A 22973-nucleotide genomic window follows, 5' to 3' on the forward strand; every position below is an offset into this window, starting at 1 on the left:
AAAATCCATGATTTTGCTCTTTTTTATGGTTGTGTAATATTCCATTGTGTATATATTCCACATTTTTAAAAATCCAGTCCTCTTTTGATGGACAACATGGTTGGTTCCAGGTTCTTGCTACAGTGAACAATGCTGCGATAAACATATGTGTGAAGGTATCTTTTTTATAGAGTGATTTGAGTTCTTCAAGGTATATTCCCAGTAGGGGGATTGTGGGGTCATATGGAAGGTCGACTTTTAGAGCTTTCAGGAATTGTCAAGATTTATCTTCAAGATTGACATTTTTAAGAGAGCCAACGCTTGACCCATAGTGGTCCTGTCTGCCCTGCATGATGCTGGTGTATAAGCAAGTTTCACCTCCAGAGCCCTCCTCTCCAAGTTAGTAACCTACCAGCCGCCTGGTTACCAGAAACTCAGGGAGTCACATGCAGATTAACCAGAGAAAACATCTCCCAATAGTGCCAAGCAGGACACACACACTCCTGGGGGAAAGTCCTGTGAGCTTTCAAGGAACAAAGCCTCCTAAGTCTGATATTCATTTGCTCTCTCTTCCTGCTAAGGGAACACACTGATGAGGGTCCCTGAGCTTTTGCTGATCCCAGTTCCAGTCCCCTCCTCAGGCAAGGAGAAGCGATGGTCATTTGTTCAGGGATCTCTTCACCTCCGTGTTACCAGGGAACAAGGCCAAACCGCCGCGCCCAGTGCGCCTAGTATCTCCACTGATACTCAAGAATAACCACAGCTCTGCGCTTGCTGGGTTTTTTTCCTCTTCTTTATTGGATTGCGAGTGTCCCGTAGATTAGAAGAAACACAATTGGGGGCAAGTGATATTCCTGTGACTGGAGGCTCTGGTAATCCCACTGGTCCAGTGGAGCTTCCTTCCCAGGAGTGCTTTAGAGATTCGCCTTCATGTTTGCGCTCCTGTCCAGCCTGCTGTGGGCCTGGACAGGACTGTTGTCTGGAGAGGCAGAGTGGGACTGGACAGTCAGTAAGTGAATGTCTACCCAATGTCCCAGGAGAGCAGTCACAGGGGGTGGTGTCCATATCTGGGTCTTTTCTGGGAGTGGTGGTGAAGTCTGAAGCATGTGTCAGGATGTCAAGAGTAGGCAAGACTTGGAACCGGGGCAGTTGGTGGAACCGTGGTATGCAGGTGGTCTGTGAAGCCATCTCCATGGCCTGGGTGAGATGGAGCCCTGCCTGCTGCGCTAATGCTGCAGACAAAGGCTGGGAATGCGAGGGCTGGACATTTTCTGAGGAATACGCAACTTCCTCTGGGGCAGGGTTCACTCATTTATTCAATAAGCATTTATTCGGTAAAGAAAAACCTAGTACAAATGAGTATTCACAGAAGGATTCCAAGAGTGTAGATGAAATTGCATGGCACCACTTAAACCAGGAAGGATTACCAGGCAGTCCTGAGCAGTGGATGTTCTGACACTCATTGCATCCAAAAAACCGGCACAGCAAAGTATATCACATGTAAACTGACAAGCTAGAAGACACACACGGGTGCTCAGATTAGCAAGGAAAGCAGAACAGGTGTACACCCCCCAGGGATGAGTGGCTTCACATGTCATTTTGTAGCAGCCATCCATTTTGTGGCAGCTCTGAGAATTCCTGAACTGTCAAGGTTTCTGAAACGGTCGATGGCTGAGGATTTCCGATGAGCTTCACGATGGCTGAGGATTTCCAACGAGCTTCATGTAATGTCTCTGGCGGTGGTGAACACTGAGCAGTGTTGGCCTGTGCGCTCTTGCGCCCTGCCCATTCTGTGGCCCTAGACAGCCCCTGCTTTCTACTGCTCTCCAGAACCTTTCCTTAACTGTGTCTGGCTTCTTTTTCCCTCCCCCAAGTTTTTGAGAGTCGATCAAGACAAAGACAAAGACTGTAGCCTGGACTGCGCCGGCTCTCCGCAGAAACCTCTCTGTGCATCCGACGGGAGGACCTTCCTTTCCCGCTGCGAGTTCCAGCGCGCCAAGTGCAAGGACCCCCAGCTGGAGATTGCCTATCGGGGAAACTGCAAAGGTAAGTGTGGGAGCCCCCAAGGCTGGGCAGCCAGCACCAAGATGCGTGCATGCAGGCTTATGTTAATTGATAAGGCATTATTATATTTAAAATCTCCAAAGCTTATGTTTGCAATGTTTATTCACAGCATATAAAGAAAAAAGTAAGTTCTACAAGTTTTGTTTTATTTTTTTTTTGAGTTGGAGTGTCGCTCCCTTGCCCATGCTGTGGTGCTGTGGTGCAGTGGCACGCTCATGGCCACCATCGACCTGCTGGGCTCAGGTGATCCTTCTGCCTCAGCCTTCCAAGGAGTCGGAACTACAGGCGCACGCTACCACACCTGGCTAATTTTTTGATTTATGGTTAAGACGAGGTCTCACCAAGTTGCCTGGGCTGGTCTTGAACCTGCAGGCTCAGGCAAACCACTGGCCTCGGCCTCCCAAAGTGCTGGGATTGCAGGTTGCGCCACCAAGCCCAGCCTGTTCTACAAGTTTTAAGAGCAGGGTCACTTTTTTTTTTTTTGAGTTGGAGTCTCACTCTGTCACCCAGACTGGAGGCAGTGGCCGCTCCCAGCCACCGCAGCCTCGACCTGCTGGGCTCCAGCGATCCTTCCACCTCAGCCTTCCGAGTAGCTGGAACTACAAGCATGCGCTACCACGCCCGGCTGATTTTTTGATTTATTGTAGAGATGAAGTCTCACTGCCCAGGTGGGTCTCGAACCCGCGGGCTCAGGCAATCCACTCACCTCAGCCTCCAAAAACTGCGGGATTATAGGCTGAGCCACTGAGCCCGGCTTGGGGTCACTTTTTAATATTCTCTTTTCTTAGAATGTCTATCACAAAACGAATTTATTCAAGTGTTTTACAGCTTGTTTCCAAAGTCTTCTCAAATTATTCTTGCCAAAGTTTATTATTGGTTCTCTCAATTCTTTTCTTATTTCTCTTTTTTAGCAAGTGGGCTGTGTACTGCAACACCTGTGTAGGTCTCAGTGGTTTGTGGTGGTGATTTTACACTAACAATTTTCCTGACTTGAGAATCAGATTCGGAGGTAACTAGTGTGCTTAGAGCCAAAGACTGGGAAGCCTCCCACGTTAAGAAGAGTTTGACTCAGCAAAACACGGCGAAGTTTCAAATACAAATAGAGTCGTTCTCAGAAAGAGATTTGCCTTCTTTTATTTAGATAATAAAAGACTGCACAGACTAAAATGCTCGTGAGATGATGTTCTGCACTATCTAGTGGCAGCTTCAATAGTTCCTGGAACAAATCAAAACGACAACCACTGAGGAGCAGGGGCTTAGCCCACCCTCGGGCAGGTGTGGGATAAGATTTCATAGTGCAGTGTGATACCAGGTGAACAGATGTGAGTTACTTTTCAGATGACAAGGATAGAATTTTGTTATGTCCTTTAGACCCAAGAATTCTCCTACTGGCGTGATAAAGAAATCCCTGCATACAGTCCCAGGGTGTTTGTACCCACAGTGGCCTTGCGGGCAAGAGTGACCCCACAGGTATGAGGGGGGATGTGCAGAAGTCTGATCTTGGCATTGAGATCAAGGGGCAGAGGGGATGCCTGAAGTTCAGTGATGGTGCTGGGACATTTGGTTTTCCACATGGAAAATATATATACATAAAAATATACATACCATCTAAGTTTGTCTAAGTACACTGTAACGTTTGCACAGTGGAGACATTTCTTAAGGACGTGTTTCTCAGAATGCATCCCCGTTGCTAAGCAGGGCGTGACTTTACTTGTTTCGTTCTCTGAGGATGGGGAGCAGCATGATTGTCTCTGTGAAGCCTGGCCTTTGCATGGTGACAGAACTGCTTGGCCTGCGATCTACATAGACACCTGGCTTAAAGCCTTCTCCGGCATGGACATGTGGCTTTACCCGTAACTGATGGTTACCTGTTGTCAAGGATTTTTCCTGATCATGGTTTGTTTAGAGTATTAAGGCATCATGGGGGGTTGTGGTGTGCAAGGGCTGCTTGGAGGGGTCGGCTCGCGGCACCCATGCTGGACCTCAAGGCCAGTCTTGGAGAGTGGGGCTCAGGATGCACACCTGCTGGAACTGGCTCTCAGGACCCTCGGGCCACTCTTCTGGCAGGGAGTGCCAGCTCCACGGGCAACAGCAGGGAGCTGGTGGTGGTGACATGGCTGACTCCCAGGACCCCCAAGCCTGAGCCTCATCCTGACTCAACCAGAAGGAGCTTCCTTCTCATTTTAACCCAAATAGAAAATAGCAGGGCCTAGGAAAATGTGTTCATGGAAAAAAAACTATCATATTTTTGGTAAAAAATGACTGTGACATCAAATTTAAGTTTACTCAAGTAGAAAAAAAAGCTTAAAGACACTAAAACACAGATATGAAATATCTTCCTATTACAAATTTCTGTAAAACATAACAGTGAACGCCATGCAAGTGAGCAGCATTTGAAATTGCTTCAATGAGTGAGGCCCCTTGTGTGTGTTCTCTGCAGCAAAAACCCACTGAGGCCTTGGACGTAGCAGCAGCAATTTGCTGGCTCGGGCTTTCTCTGTGGTGGTGGGGGAAGCAGAGCACACCGTTCAAGGTGAATGACTTTTTGGTAAATGGCTTATTTATTTTTTTCTCTCCTTAAACATCCATTGCCATCTTGGGAAAACATAATCGGTTTATTGAACCTCATCTACTGAAGTACCAGAGTTCTACATCATTACTTTGTCCTCATGAGTTGTTTTTTTTTCTCCTTAATTTCTATGCTATGTTAGCTATGTTATTTTAATTTTACTTTTCTTGGTGAAAATGTGTATGAAAAAAATCTCAGATTCAGTTAATGGAAAGCGTGTACAAATGCACGTGTGCACACACACGTGCATACACATGAACATACACACATGCACACACACACACATCCCAGTTTATTCAACAGAAAATGGGCTTTCCTTGAATTGCTTGGTTTTATGTGGTTCTAAAAACAGTGTGATTGACTTGCCTCTTACTGCTTGCTTTCAGTGGGCTCTGGTGCGTTACTTGGTATTAGCAAGGTTAGTAAATGACATTTTCCTCTTGTTGAGAGACTGCTGAGGAGTCATGAGACTGAGACTGAGTAGCTGCCACTCCCCACCAGTCCACTTTGGAAGCTTTCTCTCCACCTGACCCAGCTCTGCATGCCCAAGCAGTGTGGGTGCCCAGAACTCAGGGATTCCACAGACTCTCTATTTCACAACCGTGCCTTCTCAGTGGGAGCTCACTGGCCTTAGTGCTTCAGATGGTCTCTACTGGTGTTCCGGCAGGGACCTGGAAGCTTGCCCTTCCCAGCCTGTCCTCTCTACTGGTGTTCCGGCAGGGACCTGGAAGCTTGCCCTTCCCAGCCTGTCCTCAGACCTTTCTTTGAGGTCTATGGCTGGGGCAGGGTTCTGCACAAGGGCCAGGCATGGGACACAGGTGTGTGGGTGTGGCAAGTGGTGCTTCTCCTATGCCTGGTGGCACCTACATCAGGGACTGTGAACACAGGACCCAAAGCACTGACCCCACTGGCCTCCCAAGCCTGTCTCAACACTGGAAAAATGTTGACTTTGCATTTGACAAAGAATAAGTCAGCCCATCTCTTTGGAGATCTAATATTCATTTAAGAAGCACATTTCAAACCCAAGGACACACGCACACAGGAACGGGGACTTCAGTTCCTTGTTTTGCCTTTCTCAACCTCTGACCACTCTTGGAGTTCTCATACCCTTGACTAGATAGGACACCACTAACAGTGTCCTCACCAGGGAGACAGTGTGGCAAGCTGTGGAGAGTGGGTGTGCAGCCTGGTGCATGGGTAGAAGGAACCAATGTCCTTCTCTCCCCTAAGTCTGACTAGTGTGTATGAGAGTCACACATCGGAGAATAACTCAGATGCAATTTTATGCCTGGACTGTAGTTATAAAGCTTAGCTATTTGGGCTGAGAAAAAAAGAAACAATTTAATAACAAATTTAAGTTTCAGATGATGGGCTCTTCAGAGAAGCGTCTACAAGCAATTACCTCTGACATCTTAGCTTGTAAAATCAAGTGCTGTGGAAGTAGGGAGGTCACATCGTCTCATTAAACTTGAGTTTTCTGTTCGTGTTACATGCCATGTTTCCTTAGATAATCCCAGTCAGATATCCTGTTGAAAGGCTGTGAGGAGGCCTCTGTCATGGCCACAGCTCTTGAGGAAGAGTGTCCGAGGTATTTGCTGAACAGGGGACAGAGGACATCGGTCCATCTCTCTGAGTGAAACTGGATACCTAGGGTCCTGTACTGCAGCTTTCTGAAGTGGTCTCTCCCACTTGACCTCAGACCTCTGCTTGGCCATCTGTAGGGTCAGCGTCAGACTCCTACTGCAGGGCGAGGGCAAATGGGAACAAAACACAGATGATGTCCCTCTTGATAGTATCATTGTCAGTTTGTGTTTGCATCCAGCCTGATTTTTCTGGATGGTTCCCTCCATTGGAATTCTCATGGACTTCACTGAAGAAATTTTACACCATTCACTCACGACACCAAGAATATGTGATACCTGAGAAGTAGGCAAAAATGCAACCCACCTCACAAAAGTAAGTTTAACTGACAAGGATTCTATTAAAAAGAATGCGTACATACCTGCAGACTCCAAAATTAGGTGTATTTGGTGCTGTGTCTACCAAGGTGGCAAACATTAACCTGAGTCTAAAGAGACACATTTACTCTGCATGACAGTTTTTGAAGTCCCTGGGTGTCGAGCCTCTCTGATGCTTTTAAAATTTAATTTAATTTAATTTTACTTTATTTTTAAAGTAGGATTTATTAAGAAGACAGAAAAGTTCCCACAACAGGAGGGGACCCGAGGCGGTTGCCTGTCTCTGATGCTTTAGAGGAGGCCTGCCAGACCAAGCCCTATCCTACCTCCCACCCCTGAGCCTGTCCCCTTAATAAGGGGTTCCAGTCTGCAATGGGTGTTATGGATCCTGGCTCACAGTGGGGGGAGTTTTGTGCTACAGAGATGGGCTCCTTCCTGTAGGTAGGGTCACATTGTCAGTCACTTACCCACCTATCCACCAGTCCTAGTGTGTCCCATACAGCAGGGCCAGCACTTCGGGAGGGAGCAGGAGGAAGAAACACCAACCCCAGGACAGCGCAGACCCAAACATGGGTCTTGGCTACTCCTGAGCAAATCATGCTAGTATTTTTCTCTGTTCTCTAAGAGCATAAATATTGCAAATCACACAACAAAACCCAGGCTGAGAGCTTTCTTCTCTGAAAGCTAAAAGCGAGGATAGAGCTCTGACCCCTGAGAGTCGGCTGAGTCATGTAGATAGCCATCCAGAGTTTCTTTGCATTATTCCCAATGCTGATATTGGCTGGTGGAGCAAAGTGTCACCTTGGCACATGTGACTATGGGGCTGTCTTCAATATTTTGAGGGCATTTTCACATATTTGGTGGGTGACAGTTCTGTGGGCCTGTCTCTTTGGGATGCACTAGTTTGGAAACAACAATTAAAATATTTTAGTTCACATTTAATGAATTTGGATTAAAATACTTTATGCATTTCATATTCTGATCTAACCATTGACCTTGAGGAGAATTGCAGTGGTTTACACTGAGGAATTTTTCTCATATTTTCATAGAAGCTTGCGGAGTTTGTGTTTTCAGAACTCAGCAAACACATTAATAATTTTCTTTTGATCTGAGACCATTGGAGTTGTCTTTCTTTTCAACAAAATCTCTGGCATTGAGTAAAAAAGCCAAAAAAACGTCAAATGCCAAGAGGCCTTGGAACTATTTTGAGATTTCTGGGAATAAAATTATACCAGATATTTGAGGAAAGCAACTTCCCTGGACCTGCAAGCCCACACTCCTCAGCAAGGGCTGATGTGCATGAAAGGGACATCCCTGCGAGATGCTCCTAACATCTCCTGCTTCTTCTCTGCCAGCAGCCGCTCTCCCTGACAGAGTCAGGGCCACCAAGGCAGCAACCTGAGCTCTTGGCACCCGTGAACCACATGTACAGGGAGGTCCATGCTTACCCCAAGGCCACACTCACCCACAGCATGAATGAGTTAGTTGCAGTCTCTGTCACTGCCACTGTGGAGGTTGGAACCTTTGTCCTCTCCCTAGGCGGAGCCCCAGAGTGGCACCTACACAGGTGTCTACACTGACCAGACCATAGTCATCGTTGCAGAAACCTGAACGTGGACTCATGGGCCTTTCATCCTGGTTTGATGTACTGTGACAACGCGTTTGATCCTAAGGCCTCTTCAGGCAAGCCTGTGTCTTCAGGATCATTCCCAAGTTGGCAGCATGTTGAGGCCTCACACCTGATGCCCTGGCCATGGCTGCCTCCCAGGATGCTCTCTGTTGCTCTTCAGCACCGTGGTGGTCCCTATCCTGTGGCTGGCGGGACCCTGGACCTGCCCAGGCACCACTTCAAGTGGCCTCAGTGAGGAATGGCAATGGCTGAGGTGTCTCAGGGACAAAAACCAGGTGGTTCATGCCTGGACACTTGGAGAGGCGCCCTCCTTCCTCTTCTGATGCACGAGTGGCCACATGGGTGACCCGGGCTCCTTGGCATTCTTCAAGTCCAGGAGAAGGGAGCTCAAGCTCTGAGGCTCTGCACCCTTAGAAGGTAGGGGAAGGGGCTGGCACACCCAGAGTGACAGGGCTCATCCTACCACACCTGGGCAGTCCCAAGGAGGTGCCACCGGCTCAGAGGACCCGAAAGCCCTGGGCGGTGCAGCTGCCATCTCCGATGTGTGTGGACGTTTCGGTGGTTGCACTTAGCGCTTGATCAGATGCAGGGGATGCTCTTCAGTGCTGTCTGCCCTCTCCTCCCACCCAGGTCTGGGAGGGCTCAGCCGGACTGTGATCAGAACAGCACCCCAGAAGTGCCTACTGCTGGGGAGATGCCCCTCCCAGGCCCGGGCTGGGTTGGAGTGGTGGTAGTGGGCTCTCCCATGGCCCAGTGCCCACTTGAGTGGGTGCCAGAATCTCAGAACCAGAACGAAGACACTTGAGTGGGTGCCACGGCTGGTCTTTCCCACAGGTAGTCAAGGTGCCCTGTCTGCCCATCCCTAAAAGGATCAGCTAGACCCAGTAGACCTCAGGAATTCTTTCTGTCTGGAGGTTTTCTCATCCGAAAAGTGTGTTTCTAGCAGGTCTTCCTTACTCTCAGAGACCAGAAACAGGGCGGAAAGCTTCCCATCACCCTTGTCCATCTGTGTCCAGCAGCCTCAGAGGAAGACAGCAATTCGTGGTAGCCTCCTCAGGAGCTTTGGTAACCCACACATGAGTGCCTGGGCTAGAGTGTTGGGGGTCACCAGCAGCCGGGTGGACCTACTGCCACTCTACAGAGGAACAGGCTTTCTGTGCAAGAAGGCAAGGCAGGGTAAGAGTGTGTATGAATGTGTATGCATGTGTGAGTGTGTGTGTGTGTGTGCATGTAGGTGTATGCATGTGTATTAGTGTGTGCGTGTGTGAGTACATGTGTATGCAGGCGACTGTGTGCATGCGTGGCACTGTGTACATGAGTGTGAATGCATGTGCATGTGAGTGTGTGCATGTTTGAGAGTGCATGACCATGAGTGGATATATGTGTGAGAGTGCATGAGCATGTACATGTGTGTGATCATGTGCATGTGTGAGCATGAGCGTGTGGGCGTGTGTACATGAGTGTGAGTGCATGCTCATGAGTGTGTATATGTCTGCATGCATGAGCATGTGTGTGTGTGAGTGTGTGAGTGCGTGTGCATGTGAGTGTGTTTTTGTGATTCCTTCCCACCGAGCTCTCCCAGACCAGTTACTGACTCCTGCCCATGCCGTGTGGGGTCAGGTTTCTTTCTCCCACAGACACTCTGAAGCTCGCTGTTCAGTGTGTGTGCTGGTCTCTTGCAGAAACCCTACCTGCACGATGTTTATCTCACTTCTTTCATGGAGTTCTACAAGGTCTGGTGTTTAGAAACGTCCTTCCTCTCAGGCTGGAGTAGACACAGTAGGAGGGTAGGCCCTGCCCTCAGGTGCCAGCTGTGGCCAGGGACACAGTGGGGCCATCCTTCAGATGACATCCAGTGGCCCCCTCTCTGTTTGCTTCTGCAGCTTCTCTTGCCCAAGGCCCCTCAGCAGTGCAGGATGACCCCCACCCTCGCTCCACGCGCCTGGCCTCAGGGAGGTGACAGTCAACCTCAGTGCAAAGGGCTTGATGACCACTGGCATAATAACCTGCCTGATGCTTTGGCAGTCCCTGTTACTAACTGTCATAGAGACGGCTGTGATCAGGTGTCTTTGGCATAAATATGAGAAAGTCTGTTTGAGTGCTATGGCTTAATCTTGCAGTTTATCTTCATTTTTCCTTTACAATTCAGCACTCTCAGTTAGACATTTCTGGATTTCCTATGATAATTTTATCTCCGCCTTTATGCATTAAAATGAAAATATGTTTGTAAAATAAAATTGTCATCCCTGCTCTCCCCTTGCTCTGAAATGACATTTCTTTAGTTCTGGTCAAGGGAAATTTTGACAGACTTACCAGGCTGGTGTTATGGCCACTGACCGGGGCCTGCAGACCTTGGGGGTGTGAGGGCCTTGCCCAGAGCCCCCCTGGGGTCTTGTCAGCTGCTCTCTTGATTTGGATGCGAGTGTTTTATTCCTGCTGCCGAGCACTGTGGCACAGCACTCCGAGTTCTTCTCAGAGTCTGGCTTTTGAAATTGTGGGTGGGTAAAATAGAACAGCTTTTAAAACACAGTGTCCACCTTCATCCAGTGCCAATGAAAATAAAAGGCCCCAGTGATCGTCTCTGTTGGGCACTGCAAAGGGAGGGCACGCTTCCTTGCCTGACTGCCATAGCCCATCCAGCCCGTGGTATTCCTGAGCCAGTTCTGTCCATGCCAGCCCTGCACTGGGCCATGCGAAGACAGCAGTGGAAACTGACCTTGGCCTGGCAGGGTTTACATAGCCAGGGCCATAATCATGTCCACTCATGACCATGCTAGACCCAGGGTCAGTGCATGTGCTGACCAGAAGAGAACCCAGGCGAGCTGTTCAGCCTGTGGTATGTGAACATAACACTGAGATCCCTAGAGGTTCTGCCTGTTGCTATAGAGGTATGTTGAACAGTGTTGGGGGCTCCATGTGCGGTCTCAAGTGTGAACTAAACACCATGGTAGTCCACCAGGAAGAGGAAAAAGGTGTCTGGGTTCCCATTCTGATGAGGACAGAAGTCCCTGAAAGAGGAGTTCTCGGGGCTTGGGACTGTCCAGTGCAGGGTCACCCTGAACGTCACTGTTTCTTGACCTTGTATTGAGCAAGCTCTCACAAAGCTTCCTTTTAACGGTTGCTCTCCAGTACTATTCTGTGTAAAGCTGTTTCTTCTGATGATTGCTTAATCCTGTTCGGAGAGATTTTTAGCAAAGTAGGGAATTGTTTGCTTCCTGTTTAAAAGAAAACCATCCTTAGAAATAGCTGTTACAAAGCATCGCTGTTCAGTTCTGCTGTGTAGTTGATAAGTATCACATTTTGATAGTCTCCATGACCAACATATTTTGTTGTGTAAACAAGTGTGTGATCTCATTAGAACCTATTTTAACTTGCAGTTGAGAGAAAAAAATCAGTAACCAGGTAGAAGTAGATTGCTTACAAAAGTATTATTAACCAAAATTCATCAAAAACAATCTCTTGTAATCCTGTTATTAGTGATGCCTTGCTAAGTACAATGACGAATTCTTCACTTAGAAAGTTCTGACTCTTTCAGGTAAGCACAAAAGCTTCTAACATTACATGACCAAATTCACATCAAAGCGTTTTCCTTTGGTCTAGTAAAAAGGGGATTGAATTCTTCAATTAGAAAGAGATTAAATTAACAATTTTATTTCATTAAAGTATTAATATTATAACTTTCAGTCAAGATGGATTTTCATGTGAGATAGATATTGACCATAGTTAAAAAGTGCAATGAGCCAAAGTATTATGATACCACGCTATACCCACTATGAAGGCTATAGCAATTTAAAAATAGCCACAAAATAAATGTTGGCAAGAATGTAGAGAATTGGAACACTTGGCCTTGGTTGGCTGGAATGTAAAATGGTTCAGTCGCTGTGGCAAACAGTCTGGCACTTCCTCCAAAAGTTTATCACAAAATCATGGTGTGACCCATCAGTTCTATTCATAGGTGTGTATCCAGAAGATCTGTAAACAGGTGTCCAAACAAAAACTTGGATGTGAATATTCTTGGCAGCATTATTCACAATAGCCAAAAGATGGAATAACCTGAGTGTCCATCAATGGTTGAACAAAACTATGGTCTCTCCATACAGTGGAATATTTAGCCATTAAAAGGAATGAGCTCGCCGGGCTTGGTGGCTCAGCCTGTAATCCCGCGCCTTTGGGAGGCTGAGGTGAGTGGATTGCCTGAGCCTGCGGGTTCGAGACCCGCCTGGGCAGCAAGACCTCATCTCTACAATAAATCAAAAAATCAGCTGGGCATGGTAGCGCGCGCCTGTAATTCTGGCTACTTGGAAGGCTGAGGCAGAAGGATTGCCGGACCCCAGCAGGTCGAGGCTGCAGTGGCCGTGAGCATGTCACTGCACTCCAGTCTGGGTGACAGAGTGAGACTCCAACTCAAAAAAACAAACAAAAAAAAGGAATGAGCTCGACACACATTATAGTATAAAGGAACCTAGAAAACATCACACTAAGTGAAAGAAGTCAGACATAAAATGATACCGATGGTACAATGACATTTCTATGAAATGTCTGGAATAGACAAACCCAGAGAGAGAAAGCACATGAATAGTTCAGGGGGTTGGGTGAGGGAACATGGGCCCGGGGCTTCTTTGTGGCATGATGCAAATGTTCTGGAACAAGATAGAGGGGACCATTGCACAGCATTTTGGATGTACTAAATGCCACTGAATTGTACACTTTAAAATGGATAAAATGCTAAATTTTATGTTGTGAGTAGTTGTACCACAATAAAACAATGATATTGCTTGAGCTTTGAGGACTTAATATCCAAACAGTTGGAATTGAAGTGTCTGAAGTAACATCTCAACAAGGCCACTGAGCAATTAGGGGTGTACTTCATCTTTAACTTAACCACAAGAATCTCACAGAGTAAATGTATAGGGAAGAGTGTGTTACTGGGGAGGAAGTTTCAAGGGGAGAATGTTGAAACTTTCTCTGCCATCTTTCAAAAGTGATTGGAAAGTTGGGAATAATATCATTGAGGTATGTTTGATATTTTGAGTTTTATAAAGGGGACAATTAATTCAGTCCAATGTATCCCTTAAGCACATAATGGCTTGAAATGATATTAGGAACACAAGAGAGATCTTTTTTATTGCCAATTCCCTGGTGGTTCTGGGCCTCTCAGTAGAACTCAGCTGGTGTTTGCTATTCAATTCACTCTTCTCAGTAGGAGAGATCTTGCTCCTGATTTAACATAAAATATCTGGGACAAGGGAGAACACACAGGTGGAACAGGTCATGGGATGAGGGTCCCTGTCCAGAGCTTTTATGTGAAAAGATGACTACAGACTTATGTTGTGGATGATTGACACAGGCCTGTAATTTCCTGCTAAGTCTTAATTGTTTCCTATGACTAAATAGTCTGCAATATGCTAGACACACACTTGGAATTTAATACTCTATGAAACCCAAGAGCTGCAGGTTTGAGAACTATCTGACCAGTGGCAAATGTGAAGTCTTTAAACGAAGTCCAAGCCAGGAATGAAGCCCACAAGTTGTTTGGAAAATTTATGCTGTTTTGGCATGTTCCATGATAGCTCAAATATTAGCAATAATTTATAGCTCTGTCTGTGCCCCAGTGGAGACCTTCAAGCTGGAACACATCTTCCTTTTCCTTGTAGACTGTCAAAACCACGGGTTATGCTAAAAAAATTGAGGACAGAAGTCCAGCAAAGCGGCGATTTCTCCTGGGCTAAAACACAGACTGCATTAAAACCACATGTGGCTGAGCACTGCCTGGCTGGCCAAGCTTTAGGATAAGACCAAGGCGCCGCGTCGGGTGAAGGCGTGTCTTCAGATGCACAGGCCTATGAGTCGAGGCGGCATGCTCCTGGGGCTTCTCCAAGGACCGCGAGAAGTCTCGCAAAGGGCCTGAAAGATTGTTGGTGGCAGGGTCTCTATGCGGCATCCCTGACCATCAGAGCTATGGCAGAGTGACCAGTGCCTTCGGGCTGGGGCCCAGAGTGCCATGTGGTCCTGGGCAGCCATCTGCATATAACTTCCAGGGAGTCAGAAAGTCACAAGAAGGATCTCTTGGAGTCAAGAGGGCCTCTAAGCTCCCAAGGCACAGGCACTTGCAGTTTAAATCTGGAAGCACTTTATATTACTGGGAGGGCCAGGTTTATGAGGTTTTGAATTCAAATACGCCACGTTGCGTGATGGTCTGAGGAAGGAAAGCGTGTTCTCGGGGTGTGCGCCTGGGTGAACCACCCCGGGAAGCACACACTACAACTTTCCTTTCAACGGGGGTCCTCGGAATGTGCATCATCATCCTGGGGTCACGGAAATGGGCCTGTGTTCAGGCTGGGTGCACACCCTGAAGCCCAGGGCTGAAGTCTGAAAGCACCTTCAGGAAGTGATAGACTTGGTGTTTGCAGAGGCTTAGTCCAGCCTTGATTGTGTAGACAAGAGGCATGTGCGGATCTTAAGTGATGGATTTCTGCATCCCCGAATTTCCTAATTAGCTTCTTCCAGAATGAGGTTAGATATGTGCTCACATTTTCAGACTTTCTGCTTTTGCAGGTGTGTTAAGTCCTGGGGATCCCTCTCTAGGCAGCAGCAGCGCACAGTGCTTCATTTCAAGTCATGATGGTACAGGAACGTGGATGTGGGCACAGAGATGTTTGGGGCAGAGGAGGAGGCCTTCTGAGGACGGCTGACTCTGTTATCTCCCTTATGTCAGACTCTGCATGAAGCTTACAAGGCGGGGCCTTAGTGTCCATTTTTGATTCTGGGAACTAAGACACAGAGAAGAAATGTGTCATGCACTCCTCTTCAGGGAGGTCTCGTGCGGCGGGTCCTGGGTCCTAGTCAGGGAAGGTCCTTTCTCGATGGGTCCTGCAACCCTTCCCAGTGGTCCATTCCATTTGGTCTGGTTTGGGTGTGGCCTCTCTAGATGCTGCCTGCTTGGCATCTGGACTTGGTCCAGGTGGACATGCATGGCTGTCCCTGGCCTGGAGAGTGCACCACACCAGGCACATGGTTGGCATCTCTTCATGGTCAGCAGGTAAGTTCCCCCCATTGTCCCTGAGGAAGCTGAGCAAGCATCCCGGCCTCGATTTGGACAGTGTCTTGGTCGATGTGTCCAGTGACCTGGCTCTTTCTGTGGGGTGAAGCAGGATGGCACCATGCGGGCACCCACCTCCTATGGCATGGCCCTACCAGCCACACGGTCTTAACCCTGCATGCTCTCATGTCCGTCGTGAACCATTCCCCCTGTTCTGCCTCCACCCTGCTGCATAACCGTACCTCTGCTGGCTCTCTCCCACAGACGTGTCTAGGTGTGTGGCTGAGAGGAAGTACACGCAGGAGCAAGCGCGGAAGGAGTTCCAGCAGGTGTTCATCCCAGAGTGTGACGATGATGGCACCTACAGCCAGGTATGTATCCCTGGGGCTGTGTGGTGGTGGGGAGACACATACAGACAGATATCTACCCCCTGGGGCCTGCACTGGAGCTAGAGGTGGGGACACCTACAGCGATATACGTGCCCACTAGGGCCTGTGCTAGGGCCAGGGAGGGGGTACCTACAGCCAGGTATGTACCTGCTGAGGGCTGTGTGGTGGTGGTGGGACACTTACAGACAGATACACACCTCTGTAGGGCCTGCACCTGGGCCAGGGGTGGGGACACCTACAACCAGGTGCACACCTGCTGGAGACTGCATGTCTGGGAGGGGACACCTATAGCCCCCTAGGACCTGTGCTAGGGCCAGGGAAAGAGAAACCTATAGCCAGTTATGTGCCTGCTGGGGCTTGTGCAGCTGGGGGATCACCCTCAGGCAGGTACACACCTTGCTCGGGCCTATACTGGAGCAGTCGAGAAGGGGATACCAGGGTGAAGGGGACAGGAGAAGAGGTGGGGTTCTAGAGAGAAGCCATTCTCTGCATTTTTGAGGTCAAGCCCCAAGCAACTTCATTGGCATGAACAACCATGTGAGTGAATGTGCACGAGTTTCTTGGTGGGCACGGGCCTTGGCACCGCTTACTCTAGGCTCTGGTCGTTCATACCTGCATCACCGTAAGCTCAGTGTGGGTGACTTCCCCAGGAGGCTGACTCAACTGGCTCACCTTGCTGGCGGCTCAGGATATAATTCCAGCCTAGTTTTAATTACAGGCACACACACTGACAGTTGTCCGGAGTCTGTGCCAGTGGCGAGTCCTGACTGTTGGATCCAACTCCATGGGCCCACAGGTCTGGTTTAGGCTCACAGTCCCACCGAGGGCAGTGTAGGGAAGATAACTCCATCTCTGTGCAGGGATGTTGGTACTGTTATCCTTCTGAAGGAAAACAATTCCTAAAATCCAGAGCGCTCTCACACAGTGGCAGAAGGGCAACACAGGATCTGCGATGGCATAGGCCTGGACTTGCCGGATGGTCCTATGGGCTCTGTGTTTTCACAAGTCGTCTGACCTTTGAGAGAAGAGAGAGACACGGAGACCAATTGGAGCTAAAGGAAGTGCCTGATTCTGGCTGGTGGTGGCCTGGGGGCAGGGAGAATGCAGCAACAGGGGATGCTCAAGGAGACTGAGTCTCCTCTCCCAGTTCTGCTATGGGCTGACCAAGACGCTTCAGCACGTCTCCTGACAACTTCAGGCCCCAGTTTCTCCATTCATAAGATGAGGGCTTAGCCCAGTCTGGAAGGTAGTGAGGCTTAGATTCTTCACAGGCAAGGTGCCCAGTGCAGGCCAGCAGTCAACACAAGTGTAGAGGTCACTTTCACCTCCAAAGTCTTGGGGTTAGGGTCCTCGTGCTTTCTTCTGCTGAGATCCACATGCAGCAACTGAGGAATCCCTGGTGTCCTGAGACTTTTCTCAGTCTACAATACCATGGGCCGGATCCGGTCTCAGACACGCGACCCAACACAACACCCAGTCTCGGAGGCTCACCGTGTCCTGTCCTCTCTTATAGGTCCAGTGTCACAGCTACACCGGGTATTGCTGGTGTGTCACACCCAATGGGAGGCCCATCAGCGGCACTGCAGTGGCCCACAAGACGCCCCGGTGCCCGGGTAGGTCTGATGTGCCTTTCTGGCAGGATGTTCTGTGGGAATTCGTTTGCTCTTTCTCCAAACATCCTGCCTGTGTCTACTCACAAAATTAAAAAGGAAGTTGAGTCAAGGTAGCATGGTGGGCAGTTGTGGGAATGGATCTAGGGTGCTGGACAAAGCCTAACTATTAAACTCTTGTTTTTAAGAGGAGAAGAACTCAGGTATATGTGTGTTCAGATGGCCAGAGGACAGCTTACCCGGAGACACCCCCAGTGTAAATCACGGTTGTGGTGACTCAGGAATCTTAGATTTAAAAATAACCACAAGGTCTTGTCATCACCAAATGTTTTCATTGGCCAAAGAAGTGAAAATGTCTGGCTGTGTATGTATATGTTTTCAGAGAAGAAGTAGGTCATTCTTCATAGGTAAATTTCCAAATGGTTTATTTGTGTTATTTTCTTACTCATAAGAAAGCTTAATGTACTGAAAGTAATAAAATTAGCAGTATAAAAATCCAAAAAATATTTTCTTTTTCACTAATATTTTACTAAAAATGCTATACATAATTTAGATCATTTTTATTTTAAAATAATCTATAGCCCAAGTTTGATTAATTTGTTGGGAAGACTTATCAGACCATCTATGAAGAAATTTCATGCTCTATCCATCTTCCTGGATTGTACATATTAGCATAGGCAAAACATATCATTGTATAACCATAGTAAAGGGTGAAACATCTTTCCCAGTTGTTTCTTTTTTTTCTTTTTTGGACTTGTGGTCTCATACTCCTGCCCAGGTTGGAGTATAGTGACATGATAATAGCTCACCACAGCTTCGAAGTTTTAGGGTCAGGTGATCCTTCTGCCTCAGCTTCCTGAGTAGCTGGGACTGCAGGCACGTGCTGCCATGCCTAGATAATTTAAATATATATATATATTAGAGATGAGGTCTTGTTGTGTTGCCCAGGTTGATCCTCTCCCAATTGTTCATGTAAAATATTGAAACTTTTGCATTTAGAGTTTACTTTTAGATTTATTTTCTACTTAAGGACCAGGCTTCTTTCTTATAATTGGGAATTCTGTTGGTTATTCGGGCATTTATGACATATCCCAGAGCCAAGGTACAGGTTGGAATGCATGACACCTATGACTTTTGTAAGAATGATGGCATCCAAAATCAACAGTGACATAAGCCTGACATTTCAAGTGACTGGTCATCACTTAGAAGCTGTGGAGACTGCATGATGTAGAATTAAAATATATTTATTTTTAAAACCTGTTTTGTCATCCAGAGTCTAAAATGTGCCGAAAAAATAATTTTAGTAAGCTGACCTTTCTACCTTACAGTTCCTCCACAGACTTATGGAGGAAATCGAAAGAAAAAATCTCCATCACTAAGTCACTAAATCCGTGTGTCGCTCACTTTGAAAGACACTGTCACATGCCATTTTATTCTACCCATGGGGCAACATTTTGAGTTGAGTCTTATTTTATGAAGAAAGCAGAGGGATGTCCAATTCTGTGGTTTTAGTGATACCATCTGAAAAATTAAGTAGTATCTAAAAGAACTTTCTTGGAAAACCATGTGCAGAATTGGTGGAGTTTTGTAGAATTTCTAAAGAGTGACTTTTTCTTGAATCAAATAAATGCACCATTTACTCACCTTACTTTTTCCAAGTATCAGCGATATTTTACTGGATATAAATGCTCCTTTTTTTTCTGTCCATGTTGATTTTTTGGTCCAAAGAATGGACTGGGGACAAAGAATGCACTGTCATTTGGCTTAAAAGTCTAGTGTTCATTGCATGTACACCACAAGTGTAGTAGCCAAGTGTTTTAGAAGAAAAGTATCAATGTAGAGGGGCCGTTTCCCCTGGAAGACGACACTGTCTGGGAGCAGGCCCTGGCTTCTACACCGGGGTAACTGTTTCTGCGTAAAGGAGTGCTTTCCATGTAAAGGAGTGCTTTCCATGCTGGGTAGTGCTTTCCATGCTAGGGAGTGCTTTCCACATTGGCCATGGTTCTGGACTGTGCTTCAAATTGGCTTGGCACATGTCCTTTGACACCTGCTTCACCCAGCTGGTGTGACTACTGTATTCCATGAGTCTCACAGAGCTGTATAAAGTAGCCTTTTAATTCCCAGCCATGCCTGTGCTTTTGTTCTGCCATGTGGGCATGGAGAGTTGGTGCTTGTTTGGGAATCATGTTGGGAACTTTCTAGGGCTGTGGTGAGTAGGTGAGAGGACTTGGAACTATGGGCACTACTCTTGAACTGGCAGCATTTGATAAAGGAGGGAATTCTAGTGACCACTGCAGGTAGAAAAGGTGTTAGGGTCTTTAGTAGTAGGGAAATACAAACTAAAACCATGAGGTTCATGATGGGCAGAAATGAAAAGCTCGACTCCGACTCGCTGGCAAGTACAGAGCAGTGGAAGTTCCAGTGGCTGGGCAGCATCAGTGGCATCACCCTTGTGAAATCAGCTGGCCCCTTGCCTGTGGGTCTAGAGGCCTGGCTACTGCAGTCCAAGAGTGGGCCTGGAGAAAGGCGCTCACATGAGCAGCAGGGGACATGCGAGGCTGTTTCCAGCAGTATGCATTGCGGCAACCAGATCCTGGAAACAGATCTGTGTCCCTTGGTGTCAGACTGGATACAACATTGTATTTTGCTTGATTTGTACTGTAGAATACCACGTACCTGTGAAAATGAAAGCACTGTGCCCACTCAATCATGTGGTGGTACTCAGTCCTCATGAGTGAGAGGAGCCACAAGTAGCCAGAGCTAGCCCAGGGGTCCATCCATGGGACGCAGAGCCAGCCCAGGAGTCCATCCCCAGGAGGCAGAGCCAGCCCAGGAGTATGTCCACAGGATGCAGAGCAAGGCCACAGGTTCATCCACAGGAAGCGAGCCAACCCAGGGTTCCATGCACGGGAGGCAGAGTCAGCCCCCTGGTTTGTCTACAGGAGACAGAGCTAGCCCAAGGGTCTGTCCATGGGAGGTAGAGCCAGTCCATGGGTCCATCTACAACACAACAGATGAAACTTGGTGAGAAAAGCATCCCTGGGTGGTAAACCGCCAAGATGAACAAGGCAGTGATTCTTACACATGCTAGGTGGTGGTTATGTGTAGGAGAGGGGAGTTTTGTGCCTGGAAACAGGGCATGTCCTGTGGACCCCTTTTCTGGCCCTGAAAGCTGTTTTCATGGATCTTGGTTGATAATAATGTGTTATGTGTACGTTTATGTTTTGTGTACTTTTCTGTAAGTGTATAAATATTTTAGGAATTTAAAATGTCAGAACATGCAAATACCATTGAAGTGGGTAAGGCCCTGGCTTTGACTCTCTCCAGGGATGCATGTTTATCTGGGATGTGTTGACAGAAGGAGGGGCTGCCTGCCTGGGAGCTGGCAGAAGGGGAGAAAGGAAGACGCAGCCTGAGCTGAAGTGGAGGGTAGGAAGGAAAGATGTAGGGAGAATTGGGGGAACAGCAAGATCATCATGTACCATTGGGGGTGTTGTAGAGCAGAGGAGAGACAGACTCTCAGCGTCTATGTCGTGATCATCATGGCCATGGAGGAGCACCAGCCACACGCTGATGTTCACCAGGGCCAACGCTCATGGGAGCAGTGTGTGGATGCCTTACTAGCCCATCTGTAGGCATTGTGTCCTCAATTCCACAGATCAGAAAACTCCCCAAGACCTCTGTGCATATGAGTGGCAGAACTGGGTTCATTGCCCACCTTTCTCCCCTAAATCCCATAGTGTCTAAATTGCTGGGCCTTGAACTCCTTATTTATGAGAAATAATGAGATAGAATTATATCTTCTGACTTAACTTCCAGCTCTGAGGTTCTGTGACCATGTGATGGTTTTGTCCAGGCCCTGAATGTGTCTGGTCAATCCGGCAAACTGGCTCCCAGCAGTTGTCCTTAAGGGACAAGAAGGCAGGAGCTCTTTCCATCCACGTCCTGCCTCCTCAATGACTCTGAAACACACCCTTCAGTGAGCTCCTGGCAAGTCAACCTCCTCTGATGAACGCCGGCCTGGAGAGGAGGAGCAATCAGCACAGATGCCACAGCCAGGCAACACTCTGCCTCGTGTTCTTCCTAGCCAGTGCAATGTGCAATCTCAGAGTGGAGATTGAACCTAAGAGGCAGAGAGTTCAAGGCCAAGGGAAGTTTGGGGATATCAAATCCAGTTCCTCTACCTCTCCTGATACTAGTCTCCTACGGGTTTTAAACTATTCAGCAATGGTGGGATTCTGAGAAGGCTGCCTCCAGCTTTAATAAGTGATTGTGTTAGCCTCCTGGCATCTAGTGCTCCCACAGAGCCTCCACACTCGCCCTTCCCTCCAAGAGGTCCACTCATCGTTTATTGTTAATTGATTACGGTGCTCATCACCATCCACGGGGAATTTTCCTGGCAAGGAGCTCACAACCAGGATCGACACAGGCACTGGCAGACAGCTCAGGCCAGCTCCAGGCAAGTGTGGGGACAGGGTGTACTGACTCCATCCTACAGTGTCCACAGCAGCCTCCTGGAGGAAATGGTTCTCGAGACACAGTGACAAGCTGGCAAGGGCGGGAAAGGGCAGAGCTGTCTCATTTCCACCATTTATCTTTAAAGGTCATGCCGTGATCTGCCTTTTTTTTGACAGGGTCTCACTCTGTCACCCAGACTGAAGTGCAGTGGCACCATCACAGCTCACCGCAGCCTCAACCTCCTGGGCTCAGGCAGTCCTTCTACCTCAGCCTCCTGAGTAGCTGGGACTACAGGTGTGCACCACTGCACCCAGCTAATTTTTTTGACTGTGGTAGAGGCAAGGTCTTTCTATGTTACTTAGGCTGGTCTCAAACTCTTAGGCTCAAGAGGTCCCCTCGCCTTGGCCTCCCAAAGTGCTGGGTTTACAGGTGTGAGCCACCGGGCCAGGTCTTTGCCTTCTCGCTACATTTGCTCATAAGCCAGGTGTGGAGGAAGGTGACTGAGGACGATGAAAGGTTTTTGAGGAAGAGGGGTGAGGTCTGTGGCAAACAATATGGTGCCTTTAGTGGTAGGACCAAAAAATTTGCTTTTTGAGCTATCTCAAATACACTTGATGCCATGCCCTGCTCAGAGCAGCTGTTTCTTGTTTCTGGGGAGATGGGTATGCTTACCAGAGCCCTGTCAATTCAGACCCTGGGGCCTGTCGATGGCTTGATGCTCAGGAAGTCATCTGTCACACCAGACTTGTTCAAGGAAGGTATGGCACCAGTGGGTGGGCGCCACTTCTCAGCCCTCGTGTCCTTCTCTGTGGGCCAGGAAACCAGTCTCCACAGGGCTCCTCGGAGACATGGTTGACTCCCATTTATTCTGTAAGGATTTTCTTTTTGTTTCTTTTTTTCCCCCCAGAGCAGGAGTTGAGCTTAAAGACAAAGGCCCTTTTTCTAGGGGAGGGTTTTTGTAGCTAGCCTATTCTCTGTTATTTGGAAATAGCTTCAGGTTTTTAATCTCATCTCCTCTGTAACTGTGTGACCTGGCCAAGAGCTGACTCCTGGCTTGAGTGCCAAGTATCCTAAGACATTGTCAACTGAACCTACAAGGATTTCTAATATCCCCATAACTGAAGGTTCCTCACTGTCATGTAGTTGATGTACTTGAAGGGAGCAATGAATTTCAAGTCACAGAAGAGGAACAGAAATGGCAGGGCACAGTGGCTGTGCCCATCTTGAGACTCGCACCCCACCTCTGCCGCTCTCGCCAAGGACAAGGCCCTGTGACT

The 22973-nt window shown here is 47.9% G+C and overlaps 1 protein-coding gene across 1 annotated transcript in view; it reads left to right on the forward strand.

Moving 5' to 3' along the window:
- Positions 1-1093: 1093 nt before the first annotated feature.
- SMOC2 (SPARC related modular calcium binding 2) overlaps positions 1094-22973 on the forward strand; it is an 80689-nt gene continuing 58809 nt past the window's right edge. The window contains exons 1-4 of the mRNA XM_021708622.1: positions 1094-1180; positions 1782-2025; positions 15504-15610; positions 17142-17241. Coding sequence (XP_021564297.1) covers positions 1094-1180; positions 1782-2025; positions 15504-15610; positions 17142-17241 — 538 coding nt within the window. The remainder of the gene's footprint in view (positions 1181-1781; positions 2026-15503; positions 15611-17141; positions 17242-22973) is intronic.

This window comes from Carlito syrichta, unplaced genomic scaffold, assembly GCF_000164805.1.
Source record: "Carlito syrichta isolate Samal-C Ts95f unplaced genomic scaffold, Tarsius_syrichta-2.0.1 Scaffold143131, whole genome shotgun sequence".
NCBI classification, from domain to species: Eukaryota; Metazoa; Chordata; class Mammalia; order Primates; family Tarsiidae; genus Carlito; species Carlito syrichta.